Source organism: Trichechus manatus, unplaced genomic scaffold, assembly GCF_000243295.1.
Source record: "Trichechus manatus latirostris isolate Lorelei unplaced genomic scaffold, TriManLat1.0 scaffold00001, whole genome shotgun sequence".
NCBI lineage: Eukaryota > Metazoa > Chordata > Mammalia > Sirenia > Trichechidae > Trichechus > Trichechus manatus.
This window is the reverse complement of record NW_004443937.1, coordinates 22,571,766-22,594,681: the sequence shown is the minus strand read 5'-3', so window position 1 is coordinate 22,594,681 and position 22,916 is coordinate 22,571,766. Positions and strand designations below refer to the sequence as shown.

General features: G+C 39.4%; 1 protein-coding gene across 4 annotated transcripts in view; it reads left to right on the top strand.

Annotated features, from left to right (window-relative positions):
- The window catches only part of ANO10 (anoctamin 10), a 244,419-nt gene that overhangs the window by 119,389 nt on the left and 102,114 nt on the right, over positions 1 to 22,916 (top strand). Inside the window, exon 12 of one of the 4 annotated variants that reach the window (XM_023726109.1) lies at positions 11,066 to 11,583. The exons of the other annotated variants lie outside the window; for them this stretch is intronic. Coding sequence (XP_023581877.1) covers positions 11,066 to 11,086 — 21 coding nt within the window. The 3' untranslated portion in view covers positions 11,087 to 11,583. Of the gene's footprint in view, positions 1 to 11,065; positions 11,584 to 22,916 lie in introns of those variants that run through there. 4 annotated transcript variants of the gene reach the window in all.

Here is a 22,916-nt window from a genome sequence, read left to right as displayed (position 1 = left end):
TTAGTCCTTTGGACTAACATTTTGCTTGTTTGTCTTTGGTTTTTTGCCTTTGCTCTGGACAGGATGGGACTAATAGATGTATCTTAGAAGGCTGCTCACAAGCTTTTAAGACCCCAGATGCTACTCACCAAAGTAGGATGTAGAACATTTTCTTTATGAACTATGTTATGCCAATTGACCCAGATGTCCCCTGAGACTATGATCCCCAGCCCTCATCCCCAGTAGCTTGGTCCCCCAAGGGGTTTGGATGTGTCTAGGAAGCTTCTATGACTTTGCCTTGGTCAAGATGTGCCAACTTCCCCTGTATTGTGTGTTGTCTTTCCCTTCACCAAAGTTAACACTTATCTACCACCTAGTTAGTGATTTTAGGGAACCATGTTTGTCATTGTCGTAATAGGGTTGCATATGTCAATATACATATATGTCTTGTTCTTTGTAATAGTTATGAAATATCCCATGGGATCCAACTTTTTTTCCTGGTGTTAGGCATTCAGATTGTGTTTAGATTTTTTTGAGTTACCACCAATGTACATATGTCCTTTTTCAATAAGTTACATTCTTAAAAATGGGATTGCTGGATCAGAGTAGATGTGATTTTTATTTTTAATAGATACAGCCAGATCATTTTACTAAAAGTGTCCTCATCAGCTATAATTGAGAGCCCCATATTAATAAACCAAACCAAACCCCTTGCTGTCGAATCAGTTCTGGGAAGCCAGCCCCACAGAGGTTTTTGAGACAGAAAGAAGCAGGAAGAGAAGAGCAGGAAGAAGCATAAGGTAGAAAGAAGAGAGAAGAAGCAAAGAGAGAGAAGGCAAGGAACCTCTTAAAAGAGCTGTAACACAGGTCGAGGGCTGTAACACTGAAGACAGCAAGAGGCCCAGAAAGGGCCCAGCAGCAGAGCTGGTGGTGACAGATGGCAGGGCCAAGAGGAACCTCTCCTTAGGGGGCTAGAGGAGGTCTGCATGGCCAAGACGAGCTGAGAGAGCTGTCCTGTCCCGAAGAAGGGAGACTTTGCCTGCATGCTTCCTGTTCTAGATCCTGAGTTGTAGCCCATTGATCTTGATCCCCAGTTGTACCTGTTGCTTAATAAACCACTTAACTGTAAGTACAGTTTGTGAGTTCTATGAGCTATTGCAGCAAATTGCCGAACCCAAATGGGGGAGGGAAAAGTGCTGAAGGGAGGGAGAGTGGCTGGTGTCAGAGGTGGAGTGATACAGCAGCTTGGAGAATGTGGAAATCTGGGATGTATTTGACATCCGCCTCACAGGAATTGGGTTTGTGCTGATTCTTCTATTTGAAGTTATTTATACACATATAAACCCCAAATACTTGGTGGTGGCTATGCCCATGGGGAGAGGGAGCAGCTCCCACCTGCTGATCAACCATATGGATAGCACTGGCTTCTGAATCCATTTAGCACTTAGAAGTGTTGGGCGATTGATTTTAGTCACTTGTGTCTCTTGCATCGTTAGGAGCCAGGCAAAGTGTTGAGTGTTGCCCCAGGGTGCATAAGAATGAATTGTTAGAAGTTCCAGAAGTGTGGCTCCTCTGATGAAATACCATTTTAGAATGCAAATAAAAGAATAAAAACACATCACCTGGAGATAAAAATTGTAAGATCTCCACCCTCAAAAAAACCAAACCCATTGTCGTTGAGTCAGTTCCGACTCATAGTGACCCTATAGGACAGAGTAGAACTGCCCCATACGGTTTCCAGGGAGCAGCTGGTGGATTCAAACTGCCGACCTTTTGGTTAGCAGCCGAACTCTTAACCACTATGCCACCAGGGCTCTGTAAGATCCCCAGAACACTACAAAAATACACTTTTACTAAACTCATTGAGAAAAAAGCCTAAGGCCTGGAAGCAGATTGTTTTTATTCTGGGTAGAGTCACCTAGGAGGTCATTCTTTCCACCACAAATGAACAGACAAAGTGAAAGAATAAAGAAAATTTTAAAAAAGGAATGGCCATCCTGCTGGATTTCTGTTTTATGGTGTCCAGTGCTGATAACCCACCAATGCCCCAGAGCACATGAAGCTTATAACATAAAATCATGTGTTCTTAAGAGGAGATATAATTTAATAATTCTTAAACATGTTCCAAAATCGAATCTCTTAAGAGACTAATAAGCAGTCTCGCTGTTTAACATCAATGTCCTATTTATTGGATTACCTGCCCATTACCCATTTCTTCTGAAAACCTGTCCCCCACCCCCGCTGACTGCAGTGGACCGCTTTTTGAGAGACTGGGGTCCCCTCTCTGGTTCCAGACCCAGCAGTAAGCACGTGAGCACCTGGCATAGGGCCACCTGTGTGGGCCTTTGCTTGGAGGGTTTGGAATTGTCACAGGAGGGTCCCATCTTGGTCTGACTGCTCTCCTGGGTAGGGGAGATGTGACTCAGAGCAGTTGGTCATGGCCATTTTGGCCACTCAGTCTGGGAAGCAGACAGAGCCCATCAGAAGCTAGAGAGTGATTGGAAAGAAGAAATCAGAAAAGATGAGGCTTCGAAGTTCGTCCTGGCCACCTCTGAGTAGTGGGGTTTATCATGTTCATCTGGATGTGTCCTTCTGGAGAGCATAGTGGTCTTGGGAGTAATTCCTGGGAGCAGAGCTGTTAAAAAATGAAAGTAGCTGGGCTCACACTGGGGAGCCAGTGGCATAAATTAAACGATTGTTAAGATACTTCCCACCCTAGAGAAAGAAGTTTATTAGTGGTTACCAGGGGCAGGAGGGAGGGGGAAAGCGGGAACTTAACAGTGATGGAAATATTGCATTGATTAAGGGTAGGTTGCACAGGTGATTATTGTAATGGCTATCAATAAGTTGTATACCTGTAAAATGTGGAATTGTCAAAAGTTGTGTGATAGATACATTTACCAAACCAAACCAAACCCGTTGGCTATCGAGTTGATTACAACTCATAGCTACCCTATAAGATAGAGTAAAACTGCCCCATGGGGTTTCCAAGGCTTTAAATTTTGATGGAAGCAGACTGCCACATCTTTTTTCCACAGAGTGGATGGTGAGTTCGAACTGCCGACCTTTTGGTGAGCATCTGAGCACTTAACCACTGCATCACCAGGACTCTTAGATATATTTACAAAAAAGACCAAAAAAGTACCTGCCAACAACAGGGGAAAAAAAAAAGAGTAGCTGCCTACCAAGGCTGATTACGTACAATCAAAAACCTCGTGGGATTTGGTTCCTTGGTTTGGAGGTTTAGGGTCATGGTTTCATGGGACATCCCAGTTAATTGGCCTAATAACATGTTTAGTGCTTCTGTTCTGCCTCCTAGTTTGTTGCGTAGTGCCTAGGGTCTTAAAAGCTTGCAAGCGGCCATCCAAGGCACAACATCTCTCTTTGCCTGGAGCAACAGAGGAAGGAGGAGAGTCAGGAGTGGAAGGAAAATATGGAATGTGTGGCTAATTGCCTCCATGAACAGCTGCTTCCTTTGCCATGAGACCAGAAAAACTGTATGGTGCCTGGCTACCATTACTGAACATTTTGATCAGAGATTCTACAGGAGAATCTTTGATCAGAAGGGAGAAATGCAGAACAGAATTTCAAATTCTCATGGATTCCAGACTTCCTGAAGTCTGAAACTTTTGTCCTAAGATAATCTTTAAACCTTAAACCAAAAATACCCCCTAAAGTCTTCTTAAAATCAAACAAAAGTTTAGCTTAACTAGTAAAAAATGTCTGCCTTGAGCATTATGTTCTATTTTTTTTTGTTTTTCTTTTTTACTATTGTACTTTAAGTGAAAGTTTACAATTCAAGTTAGCCTCTCATACAAAAATTTATACATACATTGTTATGTAACCCTAATTGCTCTCCCTATCCTGTGACAGCACACTCCTCCTTTCCACCCCTGATTTCCCGTGCCTATTCAACCAGCTCTTGACCCTCTTTGCCTTCTCATCTCACGTTTGGACAGGAGCTGCCCGTTTAATCTCATGTATCTACGAGTATCATTTTATGTCCCATAGTCCAGTCTAATCTTTGTCTGAAGAGTTGGTCTTGGGAATGGTTTTAGTTCTGGGTTGACAGAGAGTCCAGAAGCCATGCTTTCTGGGGTTCTTCCAGTCTCAGTCAGACCATTAAGTCTGGTCTTCTTACTAGAATTTGAGTTCTGCATCCCACCCTTCCCCTGCTCCATCAGGGGCTCTCTGTTGTGTTCCCTGTCAGGATGGTCATCGGTGGTAGCCAGGCACCATCTAGTTCTTCTGGTCTCAGGCTGATGAAGTCTCTGGTTTATGTGGCCCTTTTGTCTCTTGGGCTAATACTTTCCTTGTGTCTTTGGTGTTCTTCATTCTCCTTTACTCCAGGTGGGTTGGGACCAATTGATGCGTCTTAGATGGCCGCTTGCTAGCTTTTAAGACCCCAGACGCCACTCACCAAAGTAGGATGCAGAACATTTTCTTAATAAATTTTGTTATGCCAGTTGACCTAGATGTCCCCTGAAAGCATGGTCCCCAGAGCCCTACCGCTGCTACTCTGTCCCTCGAAGTGTTTGGTTGTATTCAGGAAAGTTCTTAGCTTTTGTTTTAGTCCCGTTGTGCTGACTTCCCTTGTAGTGTGTACTGTCCTTCTTTTCACCTAAGATAATTCTTGTCTACTATCTGGTTAGTGAATAACCCTCTCCCTCCCTCCCACTCTTGTAACCATCAAAGAATGTTTTCTTCTGTGTTTAATCCTTTTCTTGAGTTCTTATAATAGTGGTCTTATACAACATTTGTCCTTTTGTGACTGACGAAATTCACTCAGCATAATGTTCTCCAGTTTCCTCCATGTTATGTTTCACAGCTTCACTGTTGTTCTTTATCGTTGCGTAGTATTACATTGTGTGACTATACCATAATTTGTTTATCCATTCATCCGTTGATGGACACCTAGGTTGTTTCCATCTGTTTGCTGTTGTGAACAGTGCTGCAGTGAACATGGGTGTGCATATATCTATTCATGTGACAGCTCTTATTTTTCTAGGATATATTTCAGGGAGTGGAATTGCTGGATCATATGGTACTTCTATTTCTAGCTATTTAAGGAAGCGCCAAATTGATTTCCAAAGTGGTTGTACCATTTTACATTCCCACCAACAGTATATAAGTGTCCCAGTCTCTCCGCAACCTCTCCAACATTTATTATTTTGTGTTTTTTGCATTAATGCTTGCCTTATTGGGTGAGATGGTATCTCATTGTAGTTTTGATTTGCATTTCTCTAATGGCTAATGATCATGAGCATTTTTTCATGTGTCTGTTAGCCGCCTGAATGTCTTCTTTAGTGAAGTGCCTGTTCATATCCTTTGCCCATTTTTTAATTGGGTTATTTGTCTTTTTGTTGTTGAGGTTTTGCAGTATTTTGTAGCATTTAGAGATTAGACACTGATTGGATTTGTCATAGCCAAAATTTTTTTTCCCAGTCTGTAGGTTCTCTTTTTCTCTCTTTCGGTGAAATCTTTTGATGAGTATAAGTGTTTGATTTTTAGGAGCTCCCAGTTATCTAGTTTCTCTTCTGGTGTTTGTGCATTGTTCGTATTCTGTTGAGCATTATGTTCTTTTAAGAACTATCTATATGGGATCAAAGTGACAACAGCAACTTGAAAGATTAGATAGGAACCTTAGGGGGCAGTGAATTTATGTTAATGGGGAAGGAACAACTCAGAAAAGTAGGGTAAGAATGGTTGCATAACTTGAAGAATGTAATCAGTGTCACTAAATGGTACATGTAGAAACTGCTAAATTGGTGTATGTTTTGCTGTGTATAATCTCAGCAACAAGAAAATAAAGTTTTTTTTAAAAAAGATGCTTCCCACCCTGAGATGCCATCATTCTCTAAAGTCACAAATTGTGTATCAGTCTTAGTACTTGCCATAATTTAGAAACTAGATTTTTTTAAATTTTTTGCTTATATTTGACCAAGTTTATTTAGTTTTTTTCCATAATCATATTTTATTTTTACGAAAGTAATACATAACTGTCTTAGTCATCTAGTGCTGCTATAACAAAAATACCACAAGTGGATAGCTTTAACAAAGAGAAATTTATTTCTTCATAGTAAAGTAGGCTAAAATTCCAAATTCAGGGCGTCAGCTCCAGGCGAAGGCTTTCTCTCTCTGTCAGCCTTCTCATCAGTCTTTCCCTGAACCAGGAGCTTCTCCGACCAGGGACCCTGGGTCCAGAGGATGTGCTCAGCTCCCGGTGCTGCTTTCTTGGTGGTATGAGGTCTGCCACTCTCTGCTTGCTTCCCTTTCCTTTTATCTCTTGTAAGATAAAAGGTGATGCAGGCCACATCCCAGGGAAACTCCCTTTACATTTAATCAGGGATGTGACCTTAGTAAGGATGTTACATTCCCACCGTAATCCTCTTTTAACATAAAATTACAATCACAAAATGGAGGACAACCACACAGTACTGGGAATCATGGCCCAGCCAAATTGATACATTTTTTGGGGGACATAATTCAATCCATAACAATAACTTTAAAGGTCAAATATTCCTATAAGAGTAACAACGAAAGAACTGTTCTCTGACCATTTCCAGTTTCCTAGAGTTGACTCAGTTTTTAGCCATTTCTACTGCTGTTTACCTCTACATTTCTAAATAATGTATATTTCAGTTTTATTGACCCTTCCTATATAATGCAAATGTTTTTACACTCCCCCATACTTGTGTCTCTCCATCCTTCAATGTAGTTATGTCACAACTTTTAGTTAAATCAGTATTTAGTGATTATAGTATTATGCATACATATTATGCAAATATTATTCACAGTTAAGCATGTAGTGTGACATGATTATGTTTTCTTTTTTGTATAATTCCTCCCACCTTGAGTTGATAATTGCTTCATTTTAAAATTTTCTTGGTTTTCTGTGTACTTTTGATTCATTCACTGATTCATTCCTAAATTTAGTGTGCTTAACCATTAACATCAGGTAGCCTATTAGTGTTTTGTTTTGTTTACCTTGGAGAGGTCCTTTCTGGAATTCCTGTTAATCTGTTCCAAGCTTCACGGTTCTCGTCCTCATTTACCAATTTTTTGAGAATTTACTTTGCTTTGCTCTCCTACACCTTTTTTGGTAATCACCTCCCTTGCTTTGGCAGGTGCATAAGAAATAAATTTTGGAATCTTATGTGTCTAAAAACATTTTTATGCCCATTTCCTTCCATATTTGGAAGTCATTGCTCAGTTACCTCCAGTGTTGCTGTTGAGAGGATGATACCAGTCTGATCCCTGATCTTTCCTGTGTGACCTGTTCATTGTCTCAGAAGCTTTCAGTTTTCTCTTTATCCTTGGTGTTCTGATGTTTCATGATGATATGCCTTGGTTTTTCTTCATCATTTGATCTTGACAGTTCATCTTGACCGTTCTTCAGTTCTGTAAAAGTCTTAAATTATTTCTTTGAGAAGTATCTCTTCTCCATCTTCTCTATTTCTGGACCTCTGTTGCATTATCTGCACTTATCATTTGTTGTGGCTTTTTTTTTTTCCCCTCCCTATTTTCTGTCTCTTGTCTTTCTGTTGTATTTTAAAGAAAAATTTCCTCTTCTGTAGTTTTCAGTTCTTCTACTGAATTTATTTATGCTATGTTTAGTATTTAAGAGCTCTTTTTTGTTCTCTGAATGCTTGCCCACCTTTTAAAATTGACGTCTGTCCTTTGTTTCATGAATGCATCGTCATCCCTCTAAAGTTTTCTTCTGTTCCCTGCCATGTCTCTGCTTCCTCTTCGTATCTCTTTCAGTATAACAGCATTTCTTTTTTAATAAGAACATTTTTATTGCTATGCTTCTGCTCCCTGTGGTTCAGTCTCACTGGAGTGGAAGGCTTTAGTCTTTCACTAGGCTGGAGGAGGTGGACCCAGGCTCTGAAGGCCTGGGAGAGGTGGGGAGAGTCTCCCGCCCCTCCTGCAGCCCTTCAGTCAGCCCTTCAGAGGTTCCAGAGCCCTGTCTCTTGAGCTTTGCTTGGGTCAGGGCGCTTTGGACTGTCGCTTTAGTGAGATTTGGAGGGAGGGGAGAGCAGAAATAAGTTCATCTGTTTATTCCAGATGTCTCTCAAATCCTAGCATTACATCTTGATTTTAACCATTTGTGGTAATTAACTTTTTCCCTACTTAGTCTATCCAGTACTTAAACTTCTTAGAAATGTCTGCAGCCCTAAATTTTCCTTTTTTTTTTTTTTTTAAAAGCTCTCTTCAGGGCAAAGCTACCAACCACATTTCACTAAAGTTCATTCATTCTCTGGTTCGTGTTTATCACTGAGTCTTGAGAATTTGACAGTTTTTGCTGGAATTTTAGATTTGCCAATTTCTGAATTAATACATAAAAGTTTAATATTTATTTTTGATTTCTAGTTCTACCTACTTGAAGAAGGAAGTAACAATAAAATTTGAAATGTAAATAAGGTAATGAGGTACAAAAACTTTTAGAGAACATCTTAGGTAGTGAATGGTATGTTCTATCCACACAAGATGAGATACTTAATATATTTAGGCCTTAAATCTTAAGTTTTCTTGTCAGCTCAAGTAAAAAGAGAAAGGTAGTACATCTGTTTTTGTTCTCAAACAAAAGAAAGCATAAAAATTCTTCAGAGACTTTTTTTTCTGAAGTAAACTCAAAGATAAATTTATCATATAATTCCACGAATAGGGAACCTTGGTTTACATAATGATCAATGTCTTAAAGGACAGTTTTGGAAAATGTGCATAATATGCCATTCAGATGGTTAGTTCAGTACAGTTCTAAAGTGCCTTAACTTAATAGAAGCATTTCTGCAGGGGGCTGTGAAATTATCACACAGGCACTTGGCTTGGCTTTCAGATGCTCTAACCTTAAAATAGAGATAGAATTTGGAAGTCTAATGATCTAGTAGACTTTCTTTTAACTATTGAATTTTTGAAGCTTTTGCCAAATGTTAGATCCTAGTCAATTTATTACTGAATTATCTGCCACATATGTAAGGTACAAGTGTTCTATATTGTTTAAAATAAGAAAAATTACATCAGATATGAACACTACATAGGGGTGAAAGTTAAACATTTATTAAATTAATTAATTGTGCCTGAAAACTTCTATCGAAATAGGAGGCCGGTCTACATTAGCATAAGTATACACCATCAGAGTAGATAGAGCCACTATTTTCCTTATTGTGATGGCCTCAGAATTTCTCACTCACGCCTATACAGAGAGGTGCTATGGTGGAGTGAAAAGAGCAAGGGGTCTGGAATCAGACAGGCAAGATCCTGGCCTCAGATATGACTAGCTGGGGAAAGTTACTTTTCTGGACCTTAGTTTCCTAATCTATAAAATAGGGGTTAAAGCACCTAATTTAAGGGATATTGTGAGTATTGGCATTTTCATTTGTAGCACAATGGTGAGGGGGGCTCTGCTGCTGTTATTCAGGTTGTTGGTTTCAGTATTATATTGTACAGAAGAGACAACTTAATGAGGACACATTTTAAGGCCTGTATTCCCAACCAACCCCCACTCCTATATCTAGAACCTCAGTGCGGCTCCTGCAGACATCTCACTAGCTCTGTGTGCTTGGACAAGGTATGTAACCTCTTTGGTCCTTGGTTTCCTATCTGTCAAATGGGGATAAATATAGTTCCGATCTCATAGGGTTGTTTTGAGGATTAAATGAGTAAAAAATATGAAGAGCACTTAGAGGAAGGTCTAGCACATGATAAGTGCTATATTCAAGCATTAACTTAAAAATCAGGCACTACTTCCCCAGAGGCCAGCCATAGTGAAATGCTTGAAGACACTCCCACCCCTACCTGCCATGTGTGCCTTCGGTGTGCAGGTCATTGAAGGATGGCTGTCACCTGCCAAAGCTAAAGGGTTCTGTCCACTAATAAGTGATATTTGCTCCTTTTTTTTGCTCATAACCAGCAACAGGCATCACCTTTGTATTAAGATTACATTTTGCCCAAACAGGAAGGTGGTGTTAACCCCACGTCTTCCTGGTAGTATTGCACATGATCACATCCCAAGTTGTCTAACAGTAAAAGGAGATGTGAGGATACTTAAGGTGAGGGGTAATTTGTCATCAGACCATTCTTTCTCCATCTGAACTTACTATAAGTACAGTATTATGGTCCAGGATCCGAGGATGTATTTAGAGTCTGAGATCTGTGTTGGAGTTGTTCCATTTGATTTATAAAGTTTTTATGTAATGGCATATTGATTTAACACTTAAATAATAACTGTCAGCTCTTCTGAACTGTTTTCTTAATAAGATGAAACAGAGGGTAATAGTGTGTGGGTCATGTCTTATTTCATTTTGTAATCCCTAGCAGTGCCTAGCATATGATGGATGCTCAGTAAATGTTTGTTGAATGAATAATTGCCTTGAAAACTAGATAAAATCTTATCCAGTGCAGTACTTTTGGTATCATGCTAGCTTTCTTAATAGTTTGTAATACTGTATCTTCTCAATATCATGTAATATACAGATGAGTTTTGATTTGGGGGATAATGAAGGATTTCTCTCTTTGTAGACTAGTAGATAAGTGACAGGGCTTCTCTCTAGGGGGAACACTGTAGGATGAGGGCAGACCAGCAGCGAATGGTAGACCTACTTTACACCGTACTCTTTGTAATTTTTTATTTTACCATATGCATACATATACTTTCAAATGAAAAAAATCTCACCATGCTAAAAGAAAAAAAAGTAACTATTGTGTCCATCCTGAGGGGAATAAATTCATGGTACTAATTAGGTAAATAGCTGGTCAGCAATTGTATGAACCTTCCAGGGTATACCCAGTAGTTCTGGGGGCAAGAAATCTTTTCAAGGAGACTTTTTGTAGATGTTCAGTTAATAGAATATTATAACATAAATTCAGCCCTTGGTTTTCTCAAGGAAAGGCCAAAAATCTGCCCACTACGGAGATTCTGTCTCCATTCTGAGTAGACCGGAGAAATTGATTTTCAGTCAGCAAGCAGGTTTGCCATGTTTTATTTCTTTTTCCGAAATCGATATTATGGTCATCAGTTAATTTAGAGTTAGATTTGTTTTTTAACAGTTGATCTTAAATTTTCTTATAATTTTATTCTTATCAGTGGTACAGCTTGCTCATATAAAGTTCCACAAAGTGATCTAATTCAAGATTTCCTGGGAAGATGGTGAAATAAGGGGAGAAACCAACAGAAATTACAAAGAAAAATGAGGAAGAAATCCATCAGTGAGGAAACAGAGAAATGGTAGGGAAGTGGTGTCCATTACATCCTATAAGCATTAAGGAGTTTCCACCTGATAAAATATGTGGTACAGTGAAGGAGGAAGGATAGACCAACTTCAGGAAGACACCAAGATCCAACCCATTATGGAGAGGTGGCCCAAGATGGTGTCCTAATCACACACACCCTGTCCTTCCCCAAAGGCAAAGAACCAAGAAACCAAGTGAAACAGATACAGATGACAACCTGGGAACCCAGAACAGCAAATAGAAGGATAAAGGATTGGATAGAACAATGAAGGGAAGGAGAAACTGGATGAAAACAGCAAACAAGGAGACTTATGGACTGTAGGTGCCTTTCCAGCCAGCCCAGCACAGTGTGGCCATCCTGAGACAAACAGAGCAACATTCCCAGGTAAGGAGTACAGGAAGGCAACTTCACAGAATCTCCAGTAGGAGACAGAGATACTGTGTATACAAACCCAGAGGGAAGCAAATTGAGCAGAACATGAACTAAATCTAAGGAGGGAATGCACAGGAAGGTGGATGAGAGCCCTAAGGATCCACGGAACCATAGAGGAGGGAGGCACTTAGAAAATAGGGACAGAACTACACACCAGCAGTGGTCCCTGATCATTTGGGTCGGGGGCACTGGTGGAGTGGAGGACCCTTGAAGTCATGGTTAGATATCCCCCACCTGACCAGATTCTGGACAGCTCCCTACCTTGCATTTGGCCAGGGCTAGGTCCTCATAGCCAGCTGCACTATGTGGTGAGTGCCCAGGCCCCCACGCCAGAGGCTGGGGGAACACAGTCCCACCTCCTCATCCCCCACCTTCCCAGTGACCAGTGGTGTGCCCCTGCCCCCGCCCGGCAATCCACAGTGCACGCTCCTGAGCCATCGGACTTGAAACTGGAGGCTCGCGCCCGCCCTGCCCATCCCTGCGCCACCCTACCCACCCAGCAATACACAGCGCATGCTCCCACACTGTTGAACCCACCACCAGCGGCTTGTGCCCACTCCGCCCACCCCTGTGCTGCCCTGCCTGCTTGGTGATTAGCAACATGTGCTCCCGCCACCAAACCAGCAACTGGAGATGTGAGACACTCCTCCCCCGCCCTGCTGTCCCACCCTGCCAGCAGCTGACAGTGAGAGTTCCTGTGACACCCATTCGGAGACCTGTGACCCATGCAATATTGCCCCAGTCACTTGGCAACCAGTGGTGCACACACAGTGCCCAACTCAGCGACTGGTGAGAATGCACCCATGCCCCAGTGATCAGCTGGACAGACACATCACCTCATTAGCAACACCAGTCACATCTTGACAGGCCCCATCTGTGCCTCTGCCAAACAACGAGCAGGAGATCCTAGTGCCCTCATCCAATGTCCACCCAACTGCAACATCACACATCCCACACCCAAACAGTTCCTGCAGTCTGTCTATACTTGGGCTGAGACCCCTTGATCCCCCACCACCTACTGAGATGCCAATTTGTGCATGCACAACAGGCCTACCCTGCCCGTTTGTATAGCACTCCCTCACAGCAGATACAGAGACATCCTGCCCTGACCTCCAGAGAATGCAGTAACTGCTAGCACCAACCCAGAAAGACCTCATGGTCCCATAAGGACTGTGGAAGGACCCTAACCACCCAATACTTGTCACCTAATATCAGGGATTGAACCCGCTCTCCCACCTCTACTCACTCCGGTAAGGGAAGACATATGAGCCTAACCACAGAGGCCTTGCATGTGGTTGTGACCCACCATACCCACTAATGAGAGAAAATCACACCCAGCCAACAGACACTCTACAGTCACACATAGACCAGAACCACAAAATAACAAAAATTTAAAAAATGCAAAGGAAAAAAGACTTTCTAGAAAGAAAGAGAAGAAACAAAGCTCCAGATACAGCAAAACAGAACAAAAGAATCAGCACAAAACAAACATACAAAATACATAAATAAATTAACACCCTAATTCCTTGAACACAGCAGACAATAACAAATCACATGAAAAAAACAGGATAAGATACGTGAAACGAGTGAACAAAATGAAGGGAAAGAAAACCTTCCAGTGGAAGAAACAATAATGGAACTACCTGAGAAGGAATTCAAGAGACTTATATACAGAATCCTCAAAGAGATGAAGGAAAACTCAGACAAAACCCTAGAAGAGTTCAGGTAAACAATACCAGAATAAAATGACAAAATAAATAGACAATTAGAAACCATACAAAAACAACAACTGGAAATCCAGAAGATTAACAATAAAATATCAGAAATAGATAACTCAATGGAAGGACATAGAAATAGAACTGAATGAATGGAAGAAAGAATCAGTGAAATATAGGACAGTCCCTTGATATTAATTTGTTTGAGGAACAGTCAGCAAAAAAAATGAAGGAAAATGAAGAAAGCCTAAGAGTTATGTGGGACACTAAGAAGAGGAATAATTTACACGTAATGGGAATTCCAGAAGAGGAGAGGAAAAAAGCACAGAGAATTTTTGAAGATTTATTGGCAGAAAACTTCCCTAATATCATGAAAGATGAGAAGATTTCTATCCAAGAAGCTCAATGAACCCCATACAGGATAGACCCCCAAAGAAAGTCACCAAGACACATCGTAATCAAACTTTCCAAAACCAAAGACAAAGAAAGAATTCTGAGAGCAGCACATGAAAAATGAAATATCACCTACATAGGGGCACCAATAACACTAAGTGCTGATTTCTAAGCAAAACTATGCAAGCAAGAAGGCAATGGGATGATATATGTAAAACCCTGAAAGAAAACAATTGCTAATCAAGAATCATATATGCAGTAAAATTGTCTTTCAAGTATATGATGGCGAAACTAGGACATTCCCAGATAAACATAAATTAAGGGAATTTGTTAAAACCAGACTAACCTTACAAGAGATATTAAAGGGAGTCCTTTGGACAGAGAACCAATGACATCAAACAACAACCTGAGATTAAGCACATGACACCATCATTGAGATACCAACCCAGATAAACAATTCTCAAAAGTGAAATAAAACTGGAAACAGGGAACCAGAGATGTCAATATGTAAATGGTGGCAACTTCAAAACAAAAAAGGGGAATAAATGGTCTTGTTATAGAACTTCCATATAGAGAGGAAGTCAAGGTGATATCAAGATATAATAGACTGTTTCAAACTTAGGAATATAAAGATAAATTTCAGAGTAACCACAAAGAAAATTAATAAATCTACTCACCAAAATGAAGAAGAAAAAAGAACCAATAAATACAAAATTAACAACAACAGGGGATACAGAAAAAAAATCCATAAAGCATAGACACATCCAGACTCCCTGAGGGACAAAATTACTAGGCTAAGGGCTGTGGGGACCATGGTCTCGGGGAACATCTAGCTCAGTTGGCATAACATAGTTTGTAAAGAAAATGTTCTACATTCTACTTTGGTGAGTAGTGTTTGGGGTCTTAAAAGCTTGTGTGCAGCCATCTGAGATACTCCACTGGTCTCACCCCATCAGGAGCAAGGGAGAATGAAGAAAACCAAAGACACAAGGGAAAGATTAGTCCAAAGGACTGATGGACCACAAATACCACGGTCTCTACCAGATTGAGTCCAGCACAACTAGATGGTGCCCAGCTACCACCACTGACTGCTCTGACAGGGATCACAATAGAGGGTCCCATACAGAGCTGAAGAAATATGTAGAACAAAATTCTAACTCACAAAAAAAGACCAGACTTACTGGCCTGACAGAGACTGAAGAAACCCCAAAAGTATGGCCCCCAGACACCCTTTTAGCTCAGTAATGAAGTCACTCCTGAGGTTCACCCTTCAGCCAAAGAGATAGGCCCATAAAACAAAATTAGACTAAAGGGGCACTCCAGCCCAGGGCCAAGGACTAGAAGGCATGAGGGTACAGGAAAGCTGGTAATAGGGAGCTCAAGGTTGAGAAGGGGAGAGTGTTGACATGTCATGGCGTTGCCAGTGTCACAAAACAATATGTGTACTAATAGTTCAATGAGAAGCTAGGTCTGTAAACCTTCATCTAAAGTACAATGAAAAAAAAAAAGAAAAGGAAAGTCCATAAAGAGAAAGAACTTGGCACAGAAAATTAAGCAGAACAAAGAAACCATTAATACCACAATAAAAAAAAAAGCATAACAAAATGGCAGCAGTAATTTCATGCCTATCAATAATCAACACTGAATATAAATGGTTTAATGCACCAGTCAAGAGATGGAGAGTGGCAGAATGGATTAAAAAATGACCCATCAATATGTTGCCTACAAGAGACACACCTTAGACACAAATACATAAATAGGTTAACAATCTAAAGGATGGAAAAAATATATCAAGGAACAGTGTCATGGTTTGAATTATGTCCCCCCAAAAAATGTGTGTATCAGTTTGGCTGGGCCATGATTCCCAGAATTGTGTGGTTGGCCTCCATTTTGTGGTTGAAATTTTATGTTAAAGAGGATTAGGGTGGGATTGTAACACCGCCCTTACCCAGGTCACATCCCTGATCCAATGTAAAGGGAGTTTCCCTAGGGTGTGGCCTGCACCACCTTTTACCTTACAAGAGATAAAAAGAAAGCGAAGCAAGCAGAGAATTGGGGACCTCATACCACCAAGAAAGAAGCACTGGGAGCAGAGCACGTCCTTTGGACCCAGGGTCCCAACGCGGAGAAGCTCCTAGTCCAGGGGAACATTGATGATAAGGCCGACAGAGAGAGAAAGCCTTCCCCTGGAGCTGACACCCCGAATTTGGACTTTTAGCTTACTTTACGGTAAGGAAATAAACTTCTCTTTGTTAAAACCATCAACTTGTGGTATTTCTGTTAGAGCAGCACTAGATGACCAAGACAAACAGTAACCAAAAGAGAGCAGGAGTGGCAATAATAATCTCTGATAAAATAGACTTTAAGTCAAAATCCATTATAAGAGACAAAGAAGGGCATTATATAATGATTAAAGGATCAGTCCACCAAGAGGACATAACCATCATAAGTATTTATGAATACAATGACAGAGCTACAAAATACATAAAACAAACTCTTAACAGAATTGAAAAGAGAAATAGACAGTTCTACAATAGTAGTAGGAGACCCTAACATACCACATTTGATGATGGACAGAACGACTAGAAAGAAGCTCAACAAAGATACAGAAGATCTAAATAACATAACAGCCAACTCAACCTCATAGACATATACAGAACACTCCACCCAGCAGCAGCACAGTACATATTCTTCTCCAACACACATGGGTCATTGTCCAGAATAGATCATGTTTTAGGCCACAAAGCAAGCCTCAATAAATTAAAAAAAATCGAAACAATACAAAGCATCTTCTCTGATCATAGTGCTATAAAACTAGAAATCAGTAATAGAAAGAACAAGGAAAAAATAGGTGGAAACTGAATAACACCTTACTTAAAAACTATTGGGTAGTAGAAGAAATTAAAAAGGAAATTTTAAAATTCTTAGAATTAAACAAGAATGAAAATACAGCATACCAAAACCTTTGGGACACAGCAAAAGCAGTGTTCAGGGGAGAATTTATAGCAATAAATGCACACATCAAAAAAGGACCAGAATAGATTAACCTTACAACTCAAACAAATAGAAAAGGAGTAGCAAAAGAAGTCCACAGTCACCAGGAGAAAGAAAATAATAAAAATCAGAGCAGAAATAAATGAAATAAAGCACAGAAAAACAATACAAAGAATCAAGACTAGAAGTTGGTTCTTGGAGAGGATCAATAAAATTGACAAAGGGAAAAAATAAGAAAATGCAAATAACCAAAATAAGAAATAAAATGAGTGACATTACAGCAAAACTGAGATAAAAAGGGTCCTAATAGAATATTATGAAAAACTGTACTCTAACAACAAATTTGAAAACCTAGAAGAAGTGGAAAAATTTCTAGAAACACACTACTTACCGAAACTAAAACAAATAGTGGTAGAAAATTTGAACAGACCCATAACAAAAGAAGAAATTGAAGATGTCATAATAAAACTCCCAACAAAACAAGCCTCGGCACAGATAGCTTCACTGGAGAATTCTACCAAACATTCATAGAAGACTTGATACCAATTCTACTCAGACTATTCCAGAACATTGAAAAGGAAGGAATACTCTCTTATTCATTCTATGAAGTCAGTATAACCCTGATACCAAAGCCGGGCAAAGACACCACTAAAAAAGAAAATTATAGACCAATATACGTCATGAATATAGATGCAAAAATTTTCAACAAAAATCTAGCCAACAGAATTCAATAGCATATCTAAAAAAGTAATAAATCAAGACCAAATGGGGTTCATACCAAACGTACAAGGATGTTTAACATTAAAAAAATCAATCAATGTAATTCACCACATAATTAAAACAAAGGAAAAGAATCACATTATCATCTCAATTTAGGCAGAAAAGGCATTTGATAAAATCCAACACCCTTTCCTGAAAAAATGCTGAGCAAAATAGGAATAGAAGGAAATTCCTCAACATAATTAAGGGCATATATGCAAAACTACCCCCTGCATTTGTCAGTTTGTCGTATTGTGGTGGCTTTTGTGCTGCTGAGATGCTGGAAGCTATGCCACCAATATTTCAAATACTAGCAGGGTCACCCATGGTGGACAGGTTTCAGTGGAGCTTCCAGACTAAGACAGACTAGGAAGAAGGACCTGGTAGTCTACTTCTGAAAAAACTGGCCAGTGAAAACAGCAGCAGAACATTGTCTGATATAGTGCTGAATATGAGCCCCTCAACTTGGAAGGCACTCAAAATATGACTGGGGAAGAGCTGCCTCCTCCAAGTAGAGTCAGCCTTAATGATGTGGGTGGAGTCAAGCTTTCAGGACCTTCATTTGCTGAGGTGGCAAGACTCAAAATGTGAAGAAACAGCTGCAGACATCCATTAATAATAGGAACATGGAATGTATGAAGTATGAAGCGAGGAAAACTGGAAGTTGTCCAAAATGAAATGGACCACATAGAGATAGATATGCTAGGCATTAGTGAGCTGAAATGGACTGGTGTTGGCCACTTTGAATTAGACAAACATATGGCCTACTATGCTGGGAATGAAAAATTGAAGAGGAATGGCATTTGCCTTCATCGTCAAAAAGAACATTTCAAGACCTGTCCTGAAGTACAACTCGTCAGTGACAGGATAATGTTCATACACTTACAAGGAAGACCAGTTAATACGACTATTATTCAAATTTACGCATCAACCACTAATACCAAAGATGAGTAAATTGAAGAGTTTTACCAACTTCTGCAGTCTGAAATTGATCAAACATGCAATCAAGATGCATTGATAATTACTGGTGATTGGAATGTGAAAGTTGGAAACAAAGAAGAAGGATCAGTAGTTGGAAAATATGGCCTTGGTGACTGCAGCAGCACCAAAGATCGCATGATAGAATTTTGCAAGACCAACGACTTCTTCATTGTAAATACCTTTTTCAACAACATTAACAGCGAGTATACACATGAACCTCACTGGATGGAATACACAGGAATCAAATCAACTACATCTGTAGAAAGAGATGATGCAGAAGCTCCATATCATCAGTCAGAACAAGGCCAGGTAGCTACTGTGCAACAGACCATCAATTGCTCATACGCAAGTTCAAGCTGAAGCTGAAGAAAATTAAAACATGTCCATGAGAGCCAAAATACAACCTTGAGAATAACCCTAAATTTAGAGACCATCTGAAGAATAGATTTGACTCATTGAACGCTACAGACCAATGACCAGACGAGTTGTGGAATGACATCAAGAACATCATATATGAAGAAAGCAAAAGGTCATTAAAAACTCAGAAAAGAAAGAAAAGACCAAAATGGATGTTAGAAGAGACTCTGAAACTTGCTCTTGAACGTAGAGTAGCTAAAACAAATGGAAGAAATGATGAAGTAAAAGAGCTGAATGGAAGATCTCAAAGGGTGGCTCAAGAAGACCAAGTAAAGTATTATAATGAAATATGTGAAGACCTGGAGTTAGAAAAGCAAAAGAGAAGGACACACTTAGCATTTCTCAAACTGAAAGAACTGAAGAAAAAATTCAAGCCTTGAGTTGTAGTATTGAAGGATTCTAGGGGCAAAACATTGAATGACGCAGAAAGCATCAAAAGAATATCTAAGAAATACACAGAGCCACTGTACCAAAAGAACTGGTTGACTTTCAGCCATTTCAAGAGGTTAGCATATGATCAAAAATCGATGATATTGAAGGAAGAAGTCCAAGCTGCACTGAAGGCATGGGCGAAAAACAAGACTCCAGGAATTGACGGAATACTAATTGTGGTGTTTCAACAAATGGATGCAGTGCTGGAGGTGCTTACTCGTCTATGCCAAGAAATTTGGAAGACAGCTACCTGGCCAGCCGACTGGAAGAGATCCATATTTGTGCCATTTCAAAGAAAACATACCCAACAGAATGTGGAAGTTATCAAACAATATTATTAATGTTACATGCAAGTAAATTTTGCTGAAGATCATGGAAAAGCGGTTGCAGCAGTACATTGACAGGGAACTGCCAGAAATTCAAGCCAGATTCAGAAGAGGATGTGGAATGAGGGATATCATTGCTGATGTCAGGTGAATCTTGGCTGAAAGCAGAGACTACCAGAAAGATGTTTACCTGTGTTTTATTGACTGTGCAAAGGCATTCAACTGTGTGGTCGTAACAAATTATGAATAACACTGTGAAGAATGGGAATTCCAGAACACTTAATTGTGCTCATGCGGAAACCTGTATGTAGACCAAAAGATAGTCGTTGGAATAGAACAAGAGGACACTGCGTGGTTTAAAATCAGGAAAGGTGTGTCAGGGTTGTATCCTTTCACCATATTTATTCAATCTGTATGCTGAGCAGATAATCCGAGAAGGTGGACAAAATGAAGAAGAATGGTGCATCAGGATTGGAGAAGACTCATTAACAACCTGTAATATGCAGATGACACAACTTCGTTGAAAGTGAAGAGGACTTGAAGCGCTTACGGATGAAGATCAAAGACTACAGCCTTCAGTATGGATTACACCGCAACATAAAGAAAACAAAAATCTCACAACTGGACCAAGAAGCAACATCATGATAAACAGAGAAAAGATTCAAGTTTTCAAGGATTTCGTTTTACTTGGATCCACAATCAACACCCATGGAAGTAGCAGTCAAGAAATTAAACGACATATTTCATTGGGCAAATCTGCTGCAAAAGACCTCTTTAAAGTGTTAAAAAGCAAAGATGTCACTTTGAGGACTGAGGTGTGCCCTGACCCAAGCCATGATACTATCAATCCCCTCGTATGCATGCGAAAGCTGGACAATGAATAAGGAAACTGAAGAGGAATTGATGGCTTTGAATTATCGTGTTGGCAAAGAATATTGAATATACCATGAACTGCCAGAAGAATGAACAAATCTGTCTTGGAAGAAATGCAGCTAGAGTACTTCTTGCAAATGGGGATGGTGAGACTTTGTCTCACATACTTTGGACATGTTATCAGGAGGGACTTGTCCCTGGAGAAGGTCATCTATGCTTGGTAAGGTAGATGGTCTGTGACAAAGAGGAAGACCCTTGACAAGTTGGGTTGACACAGTGGCTGCCTGCAACAGTGGGCTCAAACATAGGAATGATTGTGAGGATGGGAAAAGACTGGGCAGTTTTTCTTTCTGTTGTACATAGGGTTGCTATCAGTCGGAACCGACTTGTTAGCACCTAACAACAAGAACATTATCTGATCTTTGGATGAGGAGACCATTACTATAAACATCCCAAAACAAGAAACTATAAGAGAAAAGAGTCACAAGTTAGACTACTTTTTAAACATTTAAAACGTTTTAAGGGAAACTTACAAGCAAACTTAAAAGACAAGTAAATGGTTAATATTCTTTCTCTATAGAGAGTTCTGAAAGATTAATATGAAATTAAAACAATCCCCATCAATAAAAAGGGGTAAGCAGTTTACAATAGAAAAAATTTGAGTGATCTCAAATTTATGAAACAATTTTATACTTACGAGTAATGAGAGAAAGAAATTTTGAAACAGTGGATAGTGTTTTGGGCCATTCTCATTGACAAAAACAGAAAAACATTCTGCTGGAACATTTCTGTTAGAACATTTTTGGGGTGCTAGTAGAAAAACAAAGGCTGTTGATGAGTCTGTCTTGTAAATTGGTAGAACCTTTCTGGAGGTTAATTTGAGAATTTAAATAAAAAACCATAAAGTGTGTACCTTTTGACTGAGCAGTTCTGGTTTTAGCAGTTTATGTCAAGAAAGTGAAGTTAGAATAAGTGTAAAAGTTCCTTCATTCTAATGTTGTATATAAGGGTCAAGAGTGAAAAGGAGCTGTGTGCCCACATTAAGTAATTCACTGAATGTTGGGATAGCCTTGTAATAGCATACCTTGCTAGTATAAAAACAAAACAAAAATATACATATAAATCTCTGTTGTTGGAAAGATGGTGATGATATGTTAAATGAAAAGCTTATAAATGTATATATTTACATGTGTATATTTCTTTAGGAAAAGGCCTGATGAATATACTCCAAGCATTAATAGTTAGCAGTAATTTTTTCTCTGGCTATTAAGATTTGGATAATTCCTTTCTTTTTGGTTTTTCTGTGTGTGTGTGTTTTTTTCCTATAGTGATCATATATTTAATTAATAGTGTCTAGTTAAAAATCAAAGGCCCAAAAAAATTATAATTGGTGACAATAAAATTGGAGAGAAAACAGCTGTTAAACTGTCTTCTTGACTAGATTATATAGATTTTTTAGGAGGATTTTTGGGATTACTGTAAGAAAAAATTGAAGCCAAATACAAAGTTACATACTCAACACAGTGTTGACAGCACCACGATCTGACTTAAAATGATGGACGGTGCTCTCCTTCCTCGACCCAAGGACCTGCTGAAGCCACACAGTGTTTTCATGAGCGTCACAAAGTAGTGCATGAGTTCATTATTGTGAACCATTGTATTTAACTCAAATTTTTAATATAATAGGCTTTATGGCTGTTCATTTTTAAGTATGAGTTGTCTGTCAGACGTTCTTAAACTGGGGACTCACTCTAGTTAACATTTAATTTATATATCCACTCATTCTTTTTCTCTAGTGTTTGTTTAGTTTCTCTGAATTAAGCATCAAAGGGCTATTTTAAAATATGTATTTATTATGGAGAACTAAAGTTAATGAACATGCATCTTAATGAAAGCTTTCTTTTAGCTGATTAAAAATGTTTATAAGTTATAAAATGTAATTAAGGAGAGATTGTTTTTGCTTGTTGTCCACCAAGAAGCTCTCAGCTGCTAGCAAGAAAAACTTTCATTTTCGAGAGGAACGTTGCCTTTCCTACTTCGAGTCCTCCAACGGTTTACTGACATGGAGAAATAACATACTGGTTTTCAATAATTCATCTGGTGGATTCCTCCAGTTTCTCTTATGAGCCATTGAGTTGACAATCTTCTAATATGTAAAAGGAAGAAAATTAGAAAAAAGAGAGCTCAAAATTTTAGCAAGTGGTTCTACCACTTGTCAGTCAGTCCTATATGGCCTTTTATATTCTCAGTGGAAATCAGTAATCATAATTCTGCCTTTGTTTGAAATAGCTTCGTATTTAAACCACAGAAGATCTCTGTTTTACACACCTTTAGTCACAGACAGTAGAAAAATACTCTTTTGGCCATTCCAGAACTGTATAA